The 16,286-nt window shown below is 38.0% G+C and overlaps 1 protein-coding gene across 2 annotated transcripts in view; it reads left to right on the top strand.

The window, feature by feature from the left end:
• The first annotated feature begins 423 nt into the window (after positions 1-423).
• The window catches only part of PACRG (parkin coregulated), a 500,701-nt gene continuing 484,838 nt past the window's right edge, over positions 424-16,286 (top strand). For both annotated transcript variants that reach the window (XM_021071855.2, XM_085022303.1), the window contains exon 1: positions 424-975. In XM_021071855.2, coding sequence (XP_020927514.1) covers positions 820-975 — 156 coding nt within the window. In that variant the 5' untranslated portion in view covers positions 424-819. The remainder of the gene's footprint in view (positions 976-16,286) is intronic.

Raw genomic sequence — 16,286 nt, 5'->3', positions numbered from 1 at the left:
GGACACACACACACTTATTCTCCAGGACCGCGGCGGGCGCCGGGCCGCGGGCGGCGCAGACGCCGCCTCCCCGCAGTGTCAACTGACAGCCGACCCGGGCGGGCACCTCGGGGTCCCCGTCGGCCGAGGCCCGGCGCGGCGCCCCAGCGGGGCGCGGGGCGGCGCAGAGAGGCTGTACCTGGCAGGTACTCACGTACCTATCATGGTCACTGGGCAGGTGGAGGCTGCCGGGCGGGCAGGGGCCTCCAAGCACACTGGCACCCGCCTGGGCTCACACGAGCCTCGCTCCGGAGTTAAATCCTCCAGGACGCCCCACCCCCGCCCGCCGGCCGGCCAGCCAGCCAGCCAGCCAGCCAGCCAGCCTGCCGGCCTCGGAGTGCGCACGCGCGGAGGGCGTGCGGCCCGAGGCCTTCTGGGAGTCGTAGTTCTGACGCGTGGTCTCGCCTCACGTCGCTCGCCGCCCGCCGCCGGTCGCCCTCCGGTAGCCAACCGCCCTTCCGGCCTGAGGCCCGGGAAACGCACGTCACCCGGAGGCAGCCCTTTCGGTCGCAGTGTTGACGTGTCGCCTAGCAACCGGGAGGGTTACCTTTGGAAGCTTGGTGCAGCTCTAGCCACCGGCCTGCCCTCTTCCCGCCCCGCCCCTCCCTCAACTCCCTTCACCTAGGAGCTGCCAAACATCTGGATCCACCTGGGCACCAGGAGCGGTTGAATTTCTACCATTCACGCGCCTTTTTACAATTTCTCCCGACCTCCCACATCCGTAAAACTCACTGACTCTTTTACTACACGTTTTATGAGACCAAGACATTTTCTAGGAAGATGGTGGCAGAAAAAGAGACCCTGAGCTTAAGCAAATGCCCAGACAAGATGCCGAAGAGGACCAAGCTGCTGGCACAACAGCCGCTCCCGGTGCACCAGCCGCACCCCCTGGTCTCTGAGGGCTTCACAGTCAAAGCCATGATGAAAAACTCAGTCGTAAGTGATCTTCCTGACCCGAACCACTCGCTGCCAGGCGGGGGACACCAGGTTGTAGGGTTGGCCGGCCCTAGGACGGATGCCGAGCCCGTACCCCGGGTGGTCTTTGCGGAAAATTGCCCTTCCGCGGCCAGCAGCAGGCGGTGCCCAGCAGTGTGGAGTCCGGCGAGGGTGTTAGGAAGGGCCTCGGGCGGCTGATGCGCTATGCCCATTTGCAGACACCTTCCTAATAGCTCAGGGTTCTAGACACCCCAGATTACTTTAAGCTATTTACACAAAGAGGAAGATGAAAGGTCCCCTTTACTTACTGATCCCTCAACTGGCCCCATTCAGCGAAGGGCCTAAGAGGAGCAGAGTTCTTAGAAAGCATGAACTCTCCTGCAAAATTTCGACAGGTGCTCCTTTAGAGCTGGGCACATAAACTCGTTTATTAACGATAAATTTCATCAGTTCAGCCTGGGAATTTTCAGAGTATCTTAGCGTTTATTCGAACACTACTCTTTCCCACAAAATGGCATGTTAAGAGTACTGAAAAGCAACTTAATAAGAAGTCTATTTGCAGATAGACCTTTTAAAGCCTTAATTTTTAACAATCTAAGCTGTAGTTCAGGTATCTCTGCCTATTAATACAATTCCTATGTCATTTTTTCTTTTTGTGTCAGTAAAAAAATCAATTATTCTCAATACTATTAGAGGGAAAAGGTTTAAATTATGTACAAATGGTTTGGCTACATGCACGATAATTTTAAAAAAATAGCTTTAAATTTGGTATGCTACACGAGATTTTACTACTGAGTAAGCACCTGTCTGGAAATGAGATATGAAATAAGAAATGCAGCTTTCGAATTTGTATAATTTACACTCTGGGAGGTTCTGACTTACTGTATAGCAACTCATTACGGTAAATGAATAGTGTTGCTTTCCAGGGTCACATTGTTTGCTTTACATAAATGTTGCAAACCTAATACTTTATTCCTAAACCACATCCTTAAAATACATGAATGAAGAAGTTCATCTTTAGACCCCTAGGCTAGATTCCCATGTTGCTACACAAAGTATAATTCTGGTTATTGGAATGTGTGTCAGTTGAATTGCAGTAGTTAAAATTCTTAGAAATAGACTAAAACTTCTGCTTGTTGTGACTGCCATCCTTTCGAATGCCTTTCATGTCTTTATGTGGTCATGGGAGCCAAGATGCTAATTTATCAACAATACGGAATATTATAACATCTAATCTAATTATACTTTATTTTTTTCTTCTAAACAATATTTATTCCGTTAATTTTGGTGATGATTTTAATGTTATAGTTCTCCAAAGACTTGTAAAAAAAATTGGTCAGATTCCTTTTTTCCCTGAGCCTGCATTTACAGTAATTTCTATTAAAAAACAAAACAAAACAAAACATAGACTTTCACCTAAAGTCATATTCTGGAAATCAATAATTTCAGTATTGTCAAAAGTAACAAAAAAGCTTACAGGCTCAAAAAAAAAAGAAGACATTAATTATGAAGCAGACTTCATTATAAACATCTTATTTGAGATAAATTATCTTCCTGTTTTTATGTATTTAAGAGGAATCCCTTAGTGTAATAGTTATGTCTCCTTCGGGATTTTCAAAAGAGGATGAGTCATTCACTTCATTTAGTGGAAATCATAGTTGTTAGATGCAGATATTATTCATCCATCCATCCATTCTTTCAATCAACAACAGTTGTGTGTGTTTGTGGGGTGTGTGTTTAATCTAAGAATTTGCTAAGCACACTTCTGGAGATTTGGAATCCGCAAAACAAAATCCCTGTCCTCACTACTCCAGGGAAAACCATAGCAATAGTTAAGTCTTGATAAAGAGACTGTTGATACAAACTAACTTCAGTGGTACAGGAAATAAAAATGTTTCCCTTTTGCATCCAGTATTTACATTTCAACATTTCTGTCTTTAACAGTATAGACCTTTGAGCATTATAAAGCAAAACACCCCTGTTTCTGAAGGTTTATTTCTATTCAGAAAAGACCATGCCAATCTCCAGCTTTTCTTCATTGCAACCCCTTGTTCCAAAAGCCAATGCCCAAACCATTTTTCTGGTTTTAGGGCTTGCCATCTGTTTCCTCTTTCCACTAATTAAGTCACCATTCCAGTGCACCTCCACAAAAGACATGTAGAACTCTGTCCTAAGGAGGTATATGAAGACTCCCAATATTTCTCTGAGGTGCTGTAGTGATATAAGTCTACAGGCTTGACCATAGACAGATATGATTGGATGGTTGTGTAAGCCGAGATTCTTAAACAGTCATAATCTATAGCTATAAATACAGTTATTTACAAAATAATGATTGTTTTTCAAATCCCAATATCAAATGTTGTTCTTCAATTATAAGTAGTTCCTTTATTTCCTTCACATCGTTGCTGCATTCTATATGGAAACAAACCATGACAAAAATCCTACAGAGAATAGTAAATTAATATTATTATAATGTTTGACTCAAAAGAAGGATATAAAATTTCATAGTTTATTTTTTCCTTGAAAGACCTTATTTGTGGTATGATAAAACCCATAACAAGAAACCAGTAACCCAGTGTTGTGTTGGCTTCATCTCAACAGGCAGTAGATGCTTTCTGTACTACTCTACCTTATGAGGCAAGGATATGGACCCAAGGTTATATTGATTGAACTGACTACATCTTTCTTTTTCAGTAGACTATAGATATTTTATGCTCAAAGCTTAGGGGAATGGGAGAAATAATTCTTTAATATATTATATTAAAACTTTATTCTGGGAGTTCCCCCTTGTTGGTAGAAACGAATCTGACTAGTATCCCTGAGGGTGTGGGTTTGATCCCTGGCCTTGCTCAGTGTGTCGGGGATCTGGCGTTGCCATGAGCTGTGGTGTAGTTTGTAGACATGGCTCAGATCCTGTTGCTGTGGCTGTGGTGTAGGCCAGCAACTGTGGCTCCTATTCTACCCCTAGCCTGGGAACCTCCATATGCCACAGGTGTGGCCCTACGAAGCAAAAAATAAATAAGTAAATAAGTAAATAAAACTTTTATGCTTACCAATTCATTCAACACATTGCTGTAATGGTCAATATTTATAAATTATATACTAAAATATTGATTCAGCTGCTTTAACAGTGACCAAATAACAATAGCTTAACCGAGATGGAAGTTGTTTCTTTCACATGTAAAGTCCAAGTTTATAGGCAATTCACGGCAATGGGGCACTACTTCCCCATGCGATAGATGCAGGACTTAGGAGTTTGTATATTCTTGCTTTGATGCCAGGAGTCTAGGTGGGCTTACACCACTAGGTCAAATCCCTATTCTCAAGACAGAGGAAATAAGAAACAGAGCGCTTTCTTTTATGGGAATGACCCAGATACAGCATCTCACTTTCATTCACCTCCCACTGGCCAGAATTTAGCCATAGGCCTATATTTTCCCTTTTTGCAAAAGCCTATGAAAGACTGGCCCTTATAGCAAGTTAGCCTCCCATACCTGTTCCATCGGGAAAAGGGCTAAGAGTTATATAGTTCAGAAAGGGCATAATCTCCAACACCTACTTCATGTAGGAGGAGAGAAAAGTGGGTAAGAAGCAACTTGCAAGAAGAGGTAGGAAGAAATGGAGAGCAAGCAGCATGTCCCAGAAGCTGCATTCATCACTTTTGCTCGAGTCCATTGCCAAAGCTTAGGCTTATGACAACATCCAGTTACAGGAGAGGCTGGGAAATGCAGTCTCTGACTGCTAGCTCTGAGTCCAGCTATAGCTCAAAGTGCTTCATTACTGTAAAAAAAGGAAGAATGGAAATCAGGGGTTGATTACAAGTGTCCACCACGAGTGCTAAATATTGCTAGTGAAGAAAAGGAGATAGATGAGTAAAATATTTACAGTACAAATAAATCCACATCTATGGTAAGGCTTACAAATCCACAGTTAGGACACTGGAAGCGCTAGTGATGAAAGAACTAAGTGGCAATAACCTGATTGAGGCCGTCATTACCTCGGTTTTTGCCGTATCATCTAAACTGATCTGAAGTTCCTGTTGTGGCTCAGTAGTTAAATCCAACTATGAACCATGAGGTTGTGGGTTTGATCCTGGCCTTGCTTAGTGGGTTATGATCTAGCGTTGCCGTGAGCTGTGGTGTAGGTTGCAGACATGGCTCAGATCCCATGTTGCTGTGGCTGTGGTGTAGGCCGGCGGCTACAGCTCTGATTAGACCCCTAGCCTGGGAACCTCCATATGCCAGAGGAGCGGCCCTAGAAAAGGCCAAAAGACAAAAAAATTTACAAAATTAAAAAAATTAAAAAAATAAACTGATCTGTAGACTCCATCCACCAATCAGCTGATTTCCTCAATCACCTATCAGTGCTATTACACACGTCCTTCCAGTATAAAGTTCTATTATTACTGTTGAAAGCTTTTGGAACTCCTTGGCTCTTATAGGGGAAAAAAAAAAAAAAAAAAAAAAAAAAAAAAAAAAAAAAAAATCATGGCACCTCTACAAGACCGGCAAGGCCTTCTGTGACCTAACCTTATGCTATGGTTTTAATTTCATCTCCCACTATTCTCATTTCCTTCTACTCAGTTCAACTGTAACTCTTCATAGTTTTGAGTTTGTTTATGTTGTTCCCTTTGCTTGACTGCCCTTCTCCCTGCATATCTGCCCACTCAAATTCCTTCTATCATTAGGTAACAGATATCTGCTGTTCACTCTCTGTGCCACGCACTCTTTTAGATGCTGGGAATCTAGCAGCAAGGAAGCATGTATGCCATCAAGCAGCTTATATTTTTGTGGCCACTGCTTCACAATGACTTCCCTAATTCTCTTTGTCAACCAAGTTGGAAACTTTGTTCATTGTTTTCTACCACATGTTAGAGTTGTGTCTGCTCATGTTTTATCTCCTCAAATAAATTCTCTGTGAGGGCAGAACCCATGTCTAAATTATTTTCTTCATCCTACCCAGCACTTAACAATGAACTCAAGAAATATTTGATGAATGAAGGAATGCAATTCTACACTTTCTTGTTATCACATCGTTTTCCTCTTTCTTGTTGCCATAATTTGTTTCTGTCTTTAGTTTGGGTTTTTTTTAAATCGACCGTCCTCAGTTTAGAAGTCCGCAAGTTCCCTTTAAAACTCAGCCATGTCATGATGATGTTCACGTCAAATCCTCAGGTGGCTGATCTTAAAGCTAAAGTTTTTGAACTCCTAAATGGTCCTATGTAATCTGGGGGCTGTTTCTTCATTAGACATGTAATTTAGTACTTTCTCCCTCCCCCAGTCTGTTTCATCCACAGTAGTTTCCTAGCAGTTGCCCGGCTGCCACAGTAGCTTTACCCTTCCTGTTCCCTCTGCCTGAAACACACTTCCCCCTACGTATCACCATCTTTCGATCCTTCAAATTTTTGTTCAAAAACTAATGTTTTAGTGAGGCCTTTTCTTTCCCTGTGTTGTACTTTTCCATAGACATTTATCACTCTCTACTATTAATCTAGTTTTTCCTCTTTTTTTTTTTTTTTTTTTTTTTTTTGGCTGTACCTGTGGCATGTGGAAGTTCCCGGGCCAGGGATCAAACCCATGCCACGGCAGCGAACTGAGCCACTGTAGATGATGCCTGATCCTTAACCTTTTATGCCACAAGAGAACTCCAGTGTCTTTTCACTGGAGAGTCAGCACCGTGAGGGCAGAGGACTATTACTCTTTCACTCACTGCTGCATCCGCAGTTTCAGATAAGTTCCTGGCAGTTTGTAGGTGCTAATTAATTAATTAGCATTACTTCCTCAAGTGAAGTAATGAATGACCGTGTTTTATACTATAATTGGCAATCCTCTTCAAATTAGCACCTTCAGGGAAATACTGATGGTGTTATATAAATATAAGCTATAGGAATGAGAATAATTTACAAATGTTTTATGACTTTTTAAATTAGCTTTTTATTAACATTATACATACCCATTGTAAAATGTTAAAGTGGCTTGGCTTAGTGAAGCTTTATCCTATTTAAGATTATGGGGAATTTTTAAATCTTTTTCCCCCTAGTCCTCTTATAATTTAATGTTTTATTTTAAAGATTTACCACATATTAATTCATTTTGGCTTAAAAAGTGAGATAGAATTTTTTTTCCAAATTGGTCATAAGTTTTTACATTACCTTTCACAAATAGTTAAACTGAATTATATAAAAAATCTTCCCATTTGATTTGAATTATCTATCAGTGTTATATGTGTATTAATCCTAGTGACTTTATATCTGCTCTAATAAGTAATAGGGCTAGTCCTCTCTATTCCATTTGACTTTCCAAGCAATCCTATAAGGAGGCAGCGTAGTCTTTTTCCCATTTAGCATATAAATCTCAGACAATTTAATTTTTGTCGTTGGGGGTCACTTACTAAACAGAAGAGCAAAGAATGGATTCTATATTAGTAGATTTTTCTAACTGAGAGAAGTCGTCTCTTATTTGTTTTTTTATATATGTTGGTTGATGCTTAATATAAAAGTGGAAAAAACATACATAGCACTTGATAAATATTAAACCAAACGCAGTGGTATAGCCAGCACGCAGATCAAGAAATCTTATCAGTACCACAGAACCCCTGCAGGACCTGTTCAGTAACTGTCCCAGTGTACCACAAGCTGACCTTATCCCGGCTTATGTCAACACATTTATAGTTGTATTCATGGAATCATAAAGTATACAGTTGTTTTGCATCTGACGTCTGGGGTCACCATTGTGAAATTCACCCACATTACTGCATATGATTATAGATCCTTCATATTCATTCCTTTATACTGTCTTTGTGTGGGAATATAATTTATTGATCCGTTCCTCTATTGCTGAGTATTTATGTGACTTCTAAGTGAAGACTGTTAGAAATAGTACTACAAGGAGTATTTTAATACTTTTTTAAAATTGAGGTTTAGTTAATGTACACTAAGTTTCAAGTAAGTAATTAGTGATTCACAATTCTTAAAGAGTATATGTCACTTAATAGTTATTATAAAATATTGGCTGTAGTCTCTGTGCTGTACAATATAACCTTATAGCTTATTTATTTTATACGTAGTAGCTTGTACCCCTCCTTATCCCCTACGACCTTCTTGTTCACTCTCCCCTTCCCGCTGCACACTGGAAACCACTAGTTTGTTCTCTGTATCTGTGAGTCTGCTTCTTTTTTGTTATATACACTGGTTTGTTTTATTTCTTAGATTCCATGTATAAGTGATGAAAAAATTTGTCTTTCTCTATCTGATTTATTTCAGTAAGCATAACATCCTCTAGGTCCATCCACGTTGCTGCACATGGCAAAATTTCATTCTTTTTTATGGCTGAGTAGTATACTATTATGTATCTATATCTATATATTGATGGACATATATATGTGTCCATCTGTTGGTGGACAGTTAGGTTGCTTGCATACCTTGGCAATTATAAACAATGCTGCTCTGAACATTGTAGTGTATGTATCTTTTTGAATTAGTGTTTTCATTTTCTTTGGATATATACACAGGGATGGAATTGCTGGATCATAAGGTAGTTCTGCTTTTAGTTTTTTTGATGACCCTCTTTACTTTTTTCCATGGTGACTGCACCAATTTACATTCCCACCAACAGTGTATTAGTGTTCCTTTTCTCTGTATCCTCACCAACATTTATTATTCATGGTCTTTTTGATAACCATTCTGACAAGTGTGAAATGATACCTCACTGTGGTTCGACTTGCATTTCTCTGATGATTAGTGATGTTGAGCATCTTTTCATATGCCTTTTGGCCATATGCATATATGTCTTCTTTGGAAAAATGTATATTCAGCTCTTCTACCCATTTTTTAAATTGGGTAAATTTTCTAAAAATACTGCTAAACCTATGTCAAACAGCATATGACATATTTTCTTCTAGGACTTTTGTGGTTTCTGATCTTACATTTAGGTTTTCAAACCATTTAAAATTTATTTTTGTATGTAGTGTGAGAAGATGTTCTAATTGCGTTCTTTTACATGTAGCTGTCCATTTTCCCAGCACCACTTATTGAAGAGACTGTCTTTTCTCTATTGTATATCTTGCTTCCTTTATGGTAGATTAGTCTATCCTAAGTGCATGGGTTTATTTTTGGGCTCTCTATTCTTTTTCATGTATCTATGTGTCTGTTTTGTTTTTATTTTTGCCAATACCATGCTGTTTTGGTTATTGCAGTTTCGTGGTATAGTATAAGTCAGGGAACATAATACCTCCAGCTCTGTTCTTCTTTTTAGTACAATTTTTTTGGAGAACACATGCGTGAATGTTGCTGGGTCCTAGGGTAAGCACATGTTTCCTTTAGTAACTATATCAAAACCATTTTGAAAATCAATTTTTCAACTTCAAACTCCTGCCAGCTCTGTATGAGTGTCATTTTCTCTAGCATCATCAATAATTACTATTTTCTTTCTTTCTCTGTCTCTCTCTCTCTTTTTTTCTTTTTTGACTGCCCCATGACATATGGAGTTACCAGGCCAGGGATCAAATCCCAGCTGCAGTCATGACCTAAGGCAACACTGGATCCTAACCCACTGTGCTGGGCTGGGGATTGAACCTGCATCCCAAAGCTCCCAAGATGCCACCCATCCCACTGTGCTACAGTGGGAACTCCTATTACTGTTTTCTTTATTGTCTATTTTAGGTATTCTAGTGGATGTATAATGGTATCTCATTGTGGATTTAATATTCATTTTTATTGTGACTAATGAATTTAAAAACTTTTTAATATATTTATTGGCCATTTGGTTCTCTTTTGTGAAGTGATGTTTAAGATTTTTGCCTGTTTTCTATTGGCTTTTGATTAGGTGTTTTGTTTTGTTTTGTTTTGTTTTTGCCTTTTCTAGGGCTGCACCCGCAGCATATGGAGGTTCCCAGGCTAGGGGTCCAATCAGAGCTATAGCTGCCGGTCTACACCAGAGCCACAGCAATGCCAGATCTGAGCCGCATCTGTGACCTATGCCATGGCTCATGGCAACACTGGATCCTTAACCCACTGGGTGAGGCCAGGGATTGAACCTGTAACCTCATGGCTCCTAGTTGGATTCATTAACCACTGATCCACGAAGGGAACTCCCTAGGTGTATTTATTTGTAATGATTCATATTTTTCCTATTTTATTCTGAGTGATATAAAGCATTTGTCAAATATATGTATTTCAAGTATAGTTTCCCACTCTGTGTGTTTCCTTTCCATTCTCTTAATGGTGGCTTTTATCCTTCTCATAATATACATTTGTTAGGAAAAAATGATCGTAAACATTTTATTTGTGTATTTGTTTATAATTTTTCCTCAACCACTTTCAGTAGTCTCACAGTAAAATACATATACATTAAGACAAAAGGCTTTGAAAATAAACTGGAATGATCAGAAACAAAATAGAACATACAATAGTGAAACAATGAAATAAAATATAATTAAAGTAGAAAGCTTGAACTAAAGAAAAGGAGAATCAATTTTTTCATTCATAAGGGTCAGTATATTTATTGATTGATGTTCAGATTTCATTCTGAGCTTCTTGGCATTTTCTGCCAAAAGAGGAAGATTATACACTTCTCATTATCACAAAAGAAGTAGCCTATCAATTCCTATAGGGAATTCAAGCTTTCTCTACACTGAATTCTCAGAGAAATTGATCCTATAGGATTTTCATTTATAGCGATTTTTATTTTTGCCATAACATGCAACAAACCATATCTACACTTTTGTTTCTTACAAAAAATATAATAGCACATTTCATCCATAAAAGACTTCAGTAAGGGCCAGGTATGTGATATTAAAATCTATCTTGAGGAACTTGATTTTTCAAGGGGTTAAATTCACATGTACATTTATGTAGGCTCTTGGTGGTCCAATTTGATCCAAGAACAGAATTCAGAATTCCCAGTGCCTGAGGAGTGTGTAGTTGTTTTTTTGGTTTTTTTTTTTTTCAGCCCTGGATGTTCTCGGTTCATTTTGTGATAGGAGCTGTTTTATAAGGAGTCAGAGGAAGTGCTTGATGCTATGAGACCACATTGCTGAATGGTCTGAAAGAGTAGCTAGGACAGGAAAGACTTCCCAAAGGGAATCTTGTTTGGTGAAATATAAAAAATGAGGGAGACCCAGGGGAAGCATTAGGGAAAAGGCTCAGAGACAAGACAGATGAGGCTTCCTGCTCATTCAGTTTTCAATTTTTATTTTCTGCTTTCTTTCCCAAAAAAAATTATGTCATAAAATCTATTAATTATATATATGTTTAAAATTCTTTAAATTGTATATATTTTATAGAATATATATAAGCAAAGTATATGGGTACTCTATGAAAAACATGACATAATAGACGTGTTTATATAGCTTGAATATTTAGTTTGTATTCTATATAATTTCAATACTTTCTATGAAATATTATGGATTCCTTCTAACTTGCTAATATTTTACAAGTCATTACAAACTCCTCTTGAGCATCTAAAAGGCTTCATAAAATTCTGTCCTCTCAATGTGCCACAATTTATTTAATCATGCACTCAGGTTGCTTTCAGTTTTTTGCTATTATACATAATGTCAAAATGGATTTTTTTTTTTTTTTGGCTGTGTCCACAGTATTTGGAAGTTCCCTGGCTCATGCCACAGCAGGGACCCAAGCCACTGCAGTGACAACGTTGTACTGCATCCTTAATCCGCTGTGCCACAAGAGAACCCCAAAATGAATAATTTTATAATTTTTTCTGTATTTTAGAATATCTCTTTGAAATACAAGATTTTCTGAAGTAGAATTACTGAATCAGAGATCTTCAGAATCTGAAGACTCTGATGGAGGTTTGATCTATACACTGCCTGCAGTGCTTGATTGACTCTGCCTGTTCTACTCTGTCCTTGTGGCCTGCGGGACTAGGCCCGAGGCTTCTAAGTACCCCAGCCCTGCCAGCCATCCACCTTCCCCGTGTGCTGTGTGTTGGGGGCGTGGGGCAGTCAGCAAATCAGCACCTCTGACTCATTATTCATGATATGTATTGTAAATGGGTTGGAAACATCTAAGGCTGTGGGTCACAGATTGAAAATTGAAATCACCTGGGAAACTTAAAAATACTGATTCCTGGGTCTGTCCTCCAAGATTCCAATTTAATTGTTCTACTTGTGTCTGGATTTAATTAGTATTTAATAGAGGTTTAGAACATTCGTGGACATGGTATGATGTTATTCAGATTTTCCAAAGACATTTATTAAAGGATGGTCTAGTCTCTGCTGATTTGTGTTATTCCTTTTTTTGTACTATAATTATACGTAATATTCAGAGATATTTCAGAGGAAATTTTAACCAAGGTAACACAGTTTAAAGTACTGTAGTCATGCTTTAGTAGCGTTTAATATATACAACCAATATATATAATTACCAACAGCTGTATCCCAGATCCTAATCATTAAGTGATATCAGACACTGAAAACGATGCAGATCTGAAGGGTATGAAATAGTATCTTGTTTTAATTTTACATTTCCCTGATAACTAGTGATGTGTTTTCTTTATCATATGGGTTTTTTCCTCTATTGTGTGCCAATTTTTAGCCTTTGCTCATTTTTTTCTTATTAGGTTGTCGAGGGTTTTGTTTTTTGTTATTTGTTTTTTTTGCTTTTTAGAGTCACACCTATGGCATATGGAAGTTCCCAGGCGAGGGGTCAAATCAGAGCTACTGCTGCTGGACTACATCACAGCCACAGCAGCACCTCGGGATCTGAGCCGCGTCTGCGACCTACACCACAGCTCACAGCAACTCCAGATCCTTAACTGAGCAAGGGCAGGGATTGAACCTCTGTCCTCATGAATACTAGTCGGGTTCATAACCCGCTGAGCCACAATGGGAACTCCCTATCCTTTTCTTTTCTTTTTTTTTCTTTTTTTTTTTTTTTTTTTGTCTTTTGTCTTTTTTTGTTGTTGTTGTTGTTGCTATTTCTTGGGCCGCTCCCACGGCATATGGAGGTTCCCAGGCTAGGGGTTGAATCGGAGCTGTAGCCACCGGCCTACGCCAGAGCCACAGCAACGCGGGATCCGAGCCGCGTCTGCAACCTGCAGCACAGCTCACGGCAACGCCGATCGTTAACCCACTGAGCAAGGGCAGGGACCGAACCCGCAACCTCATGGTTCCTAGTCGGATTCGTTAACCACTTCGCCACGACGGGAACTCCCCTATCCTTTTCTTATTGACATACAGATGTTCTTTATATACTCAGGATATTTATATATTCCAGATATGGACCTGGCATATTGTCTTCTGGCCTGTGACAGCATTATACTTTTTTTCATTTTCTTTGCTAAACAGGAAATGTAAATTTAATTTTAAGTATTTAAAAAAATTCTCCCATTCTGGTTTGTATATTTAGTGTCTAGTTTCTGAAATAATTTTTGATCCTGGTATGTTATTTTCTTGCACATGTTTTATTCTTATAATGTTTACAAACAATGTTATTTAGGCACTGATTCATTTTTTGAGATGAGAGATACGTTTAATTTGGTCTATTCCATATGGACAGCTACCCATTCATTGGAATTTATATATAGTAAGTAGAGATTCTCTGGCCTGTCCTATCAGTGTGTTTATCTATTACCAAGCCAACGTAACACTGTCTTAATTGTAGCTTTATAAATCCTGATTTTTAGTAAGGCAAGTTCCCTAAGTTTGTTGTTGCATCCCCTTTGCCATTATTAGTCTCTTACCATCTATAGGAATTTTAGAATAAGTTGTCAAGTTTTATGAGAATCCTTTTTGGGATTTTGATTGGAATTGTATTGAATGTATAGAATAATTTGGGGATGATAGTAACCTATTCTTAATTTCCTAAGGGTTTTGAAAAAAATTGTGACCAGTTTTGAACTTTATTAAAGATACTTTCTGCATTTATTGAGATGATCATAAGGTTTTTCTCCTTCAGTCACTTAATATTATGTTAATATCATCTGGCACTCTAGCATTAATTTATTCTTAAGTTCATGTACTTTATTTATTTATTTATTCATTTATTTATTTTTGTCTTTTAGGGCCACACCCACGGCACATGGAAGTTCCCAGGCTAGGGGTTGTATCGGAGCTACAGCTGTCAGTCTATACCACAGCCACAGCAGTGCCAGATCCGAGCCACATCTGTGACTTACACCACAGCTCACGGCAATGCCAAATCCCACCCACTGAGCAAGGCCAGGGATCTAACCTGTGTCCTCATGGATGCTAGTCAGATTCATTTCCACTGAGCTATGATGGAACTCCTTGTGTACATTATTTAATCATGAGGTGTGTAGCTTAAAAAATTAGTATAAATTAATTTATTAGTATAAATGAAGTATTTCTTTCGTTTACCAAGGAGCAAAATCTTTGCCCACAAAGTCCCTGGGGGGTTAGAATTTAAGCATGAATTTTGAGAAACAAAATATTCAGTCAATAACCATTGGGGAGATGGGATTGCAAAGTTTTACTCATCCTTTGGGCTTCAGGAAGGGCCTCTCTCTCTCTGGCATTCTGTGCTGCTCCAACAAAATGATGTTTCTAGAAACTAAAACTTTCCTTTAGGAAGAAAATTAAATATGTGTACTATGTTTTCATTCTGCAAAAAGTAATTTATTGGATTTTAATGTTTTCCTTTTAATAATGTTTTTGAGAAATTATTTTCTTTGTAATGGAGAAAATTCTTATGTAGAATTTTAAGCAAATGTCTGAAGAGGAAAAAAGAAAATAAACATCAAACGCCTTTCACTAAAGTTAATCACCTCAGTCCCCAAAAGCATCACTAAATACTTTTGAATAAAATTGTAGTTGTCCTATGATACATACATTGTTAATACATTTAAAATTTTACTATCTGCCATTATATTCTCATCGCTAATTTAGTACTTCTTCTTAATTAGGTTTATTTATGGTTTGTTTTGCTCTTCTTATTTCTCTCTTCATGTACTCTCTTCTGAATTTATATACTAATTCTTCTGGTTTTGACAACAGATTTCTTATTTCTGTTCTTATATTTTCTTTTTCTTACTCTCCCTTATTAAAAAATTCTACTGAGTTTTTGATTAGAATATTTATTTCATGTCTTTCTTTTAAAATACCTTTATTTTTAATAGATATGTGTCTTGTTATTTAAGAAGATAGGTAATTTTAATTTTGCTTTCAACTTTTGTATGATCATTGTTTATGAGGGATTATTTTCCCTAAAGGTTATGAGGGATTATTTACTATCTGTTTGGATCATGATTATTTTTTTAGTGGTAGCTTTGTTGATTGACAGTTGTATAATTTGGTTTCTACAGCTTTAGCTGTTTGGAATTTATTAAAGTTATTGGGGTAGAATAAGATCATTTTCTAGAAATGTTCTATGGGTCCTTGAAAAAATTTTTTTGTCTATACTTATTTTGGATTATTAATTCCAGATAATTTGTTTTTGAGCAAAAGATTACAAAAAGCATCTGTATAAAAGTATTATTAGTATTTTATGTTATGAAAAATAAAGATTAGGTCCATCCTAAGGAAGTCTGAAATAGGAAGATAAGTTTTGGTATTTCTTCTTATTTTCTGGATTCCTATTTAATAGTCCATGAGACAGTGCTTTCTCCTAGATTATTTAAATTGTTTGAAGATTTTTAAAACATAACTAGGTACTAACACATATCATCAAATGTTCCTGACTCTTATGATTTTCTCAGTAAGGAGAAAAATACAAAAGAAAACAAGTTACAAACAGGAAGCAGAAAATAATGGAGAAAAATAGATCAAGATGGATTCTTTAGCTTCTCCTTAACCATATCGGAGGACCTAACAAATTCCTGGTTTAAGAGTTCTGAAAATGACCTAACTATGGGTAACCATCTTTACTCATACTTGTGAGACCTAGAATACCAGAACCTGTCTAAGCTATTTCAGTTGTTTAATTTTCTGGAAAATATGTATATGTTTCAGTGTGTATATTTCTATTTGAGTCTTTAAATGAAGTTTTAAAAAGAGGATTCAGGAAGAAATATCTATTGGTTTTCCTTCTGCTTCCTTAATCAGAATTGACTTAAAAATGCATCTGTTACATTATGTGTGGCGGGAGGAGTTGCGTAGACACAGTATTGATCAGAGAGTCCATGTGTTGGTGCAGAGCCCACCGAACTTTAATACATACAGTGATCACAGGTTTTGTAGGACCAAGACAGCGAGGCAAGAGACATTTAGGTTTAATATTTGGGAGACAAGAATTGAAACTAAAGCAAGTGTAAGGTAATTCAGTTAATCTGTGGTAGAGAAGTATTATGCTCAGGGAGAGATTTACTTTTAAATTTTCTATAAACATTTGTTAT

The sequence above is a fragment of the Sus scrofa genome, chromosome 1, assembly GCF_054392235.1.
Source record: "Sus scrofa isolate SSC_HxYL_T2T_F1_AM1 chromosome 1, Sscrofa_HxYL_maternal_Yorkshire_Landrace_v2.0, whole genome shotgun sequence".
Lineage (NCBI taxonomy): Eukaryota > Metazoa > Chordata > Mammalia > Artiodactyla > Suidae > Sus > Sus scrofa.
This window is presented reverse-complemented; position numbering and strand designations above follow the sequence as displayed.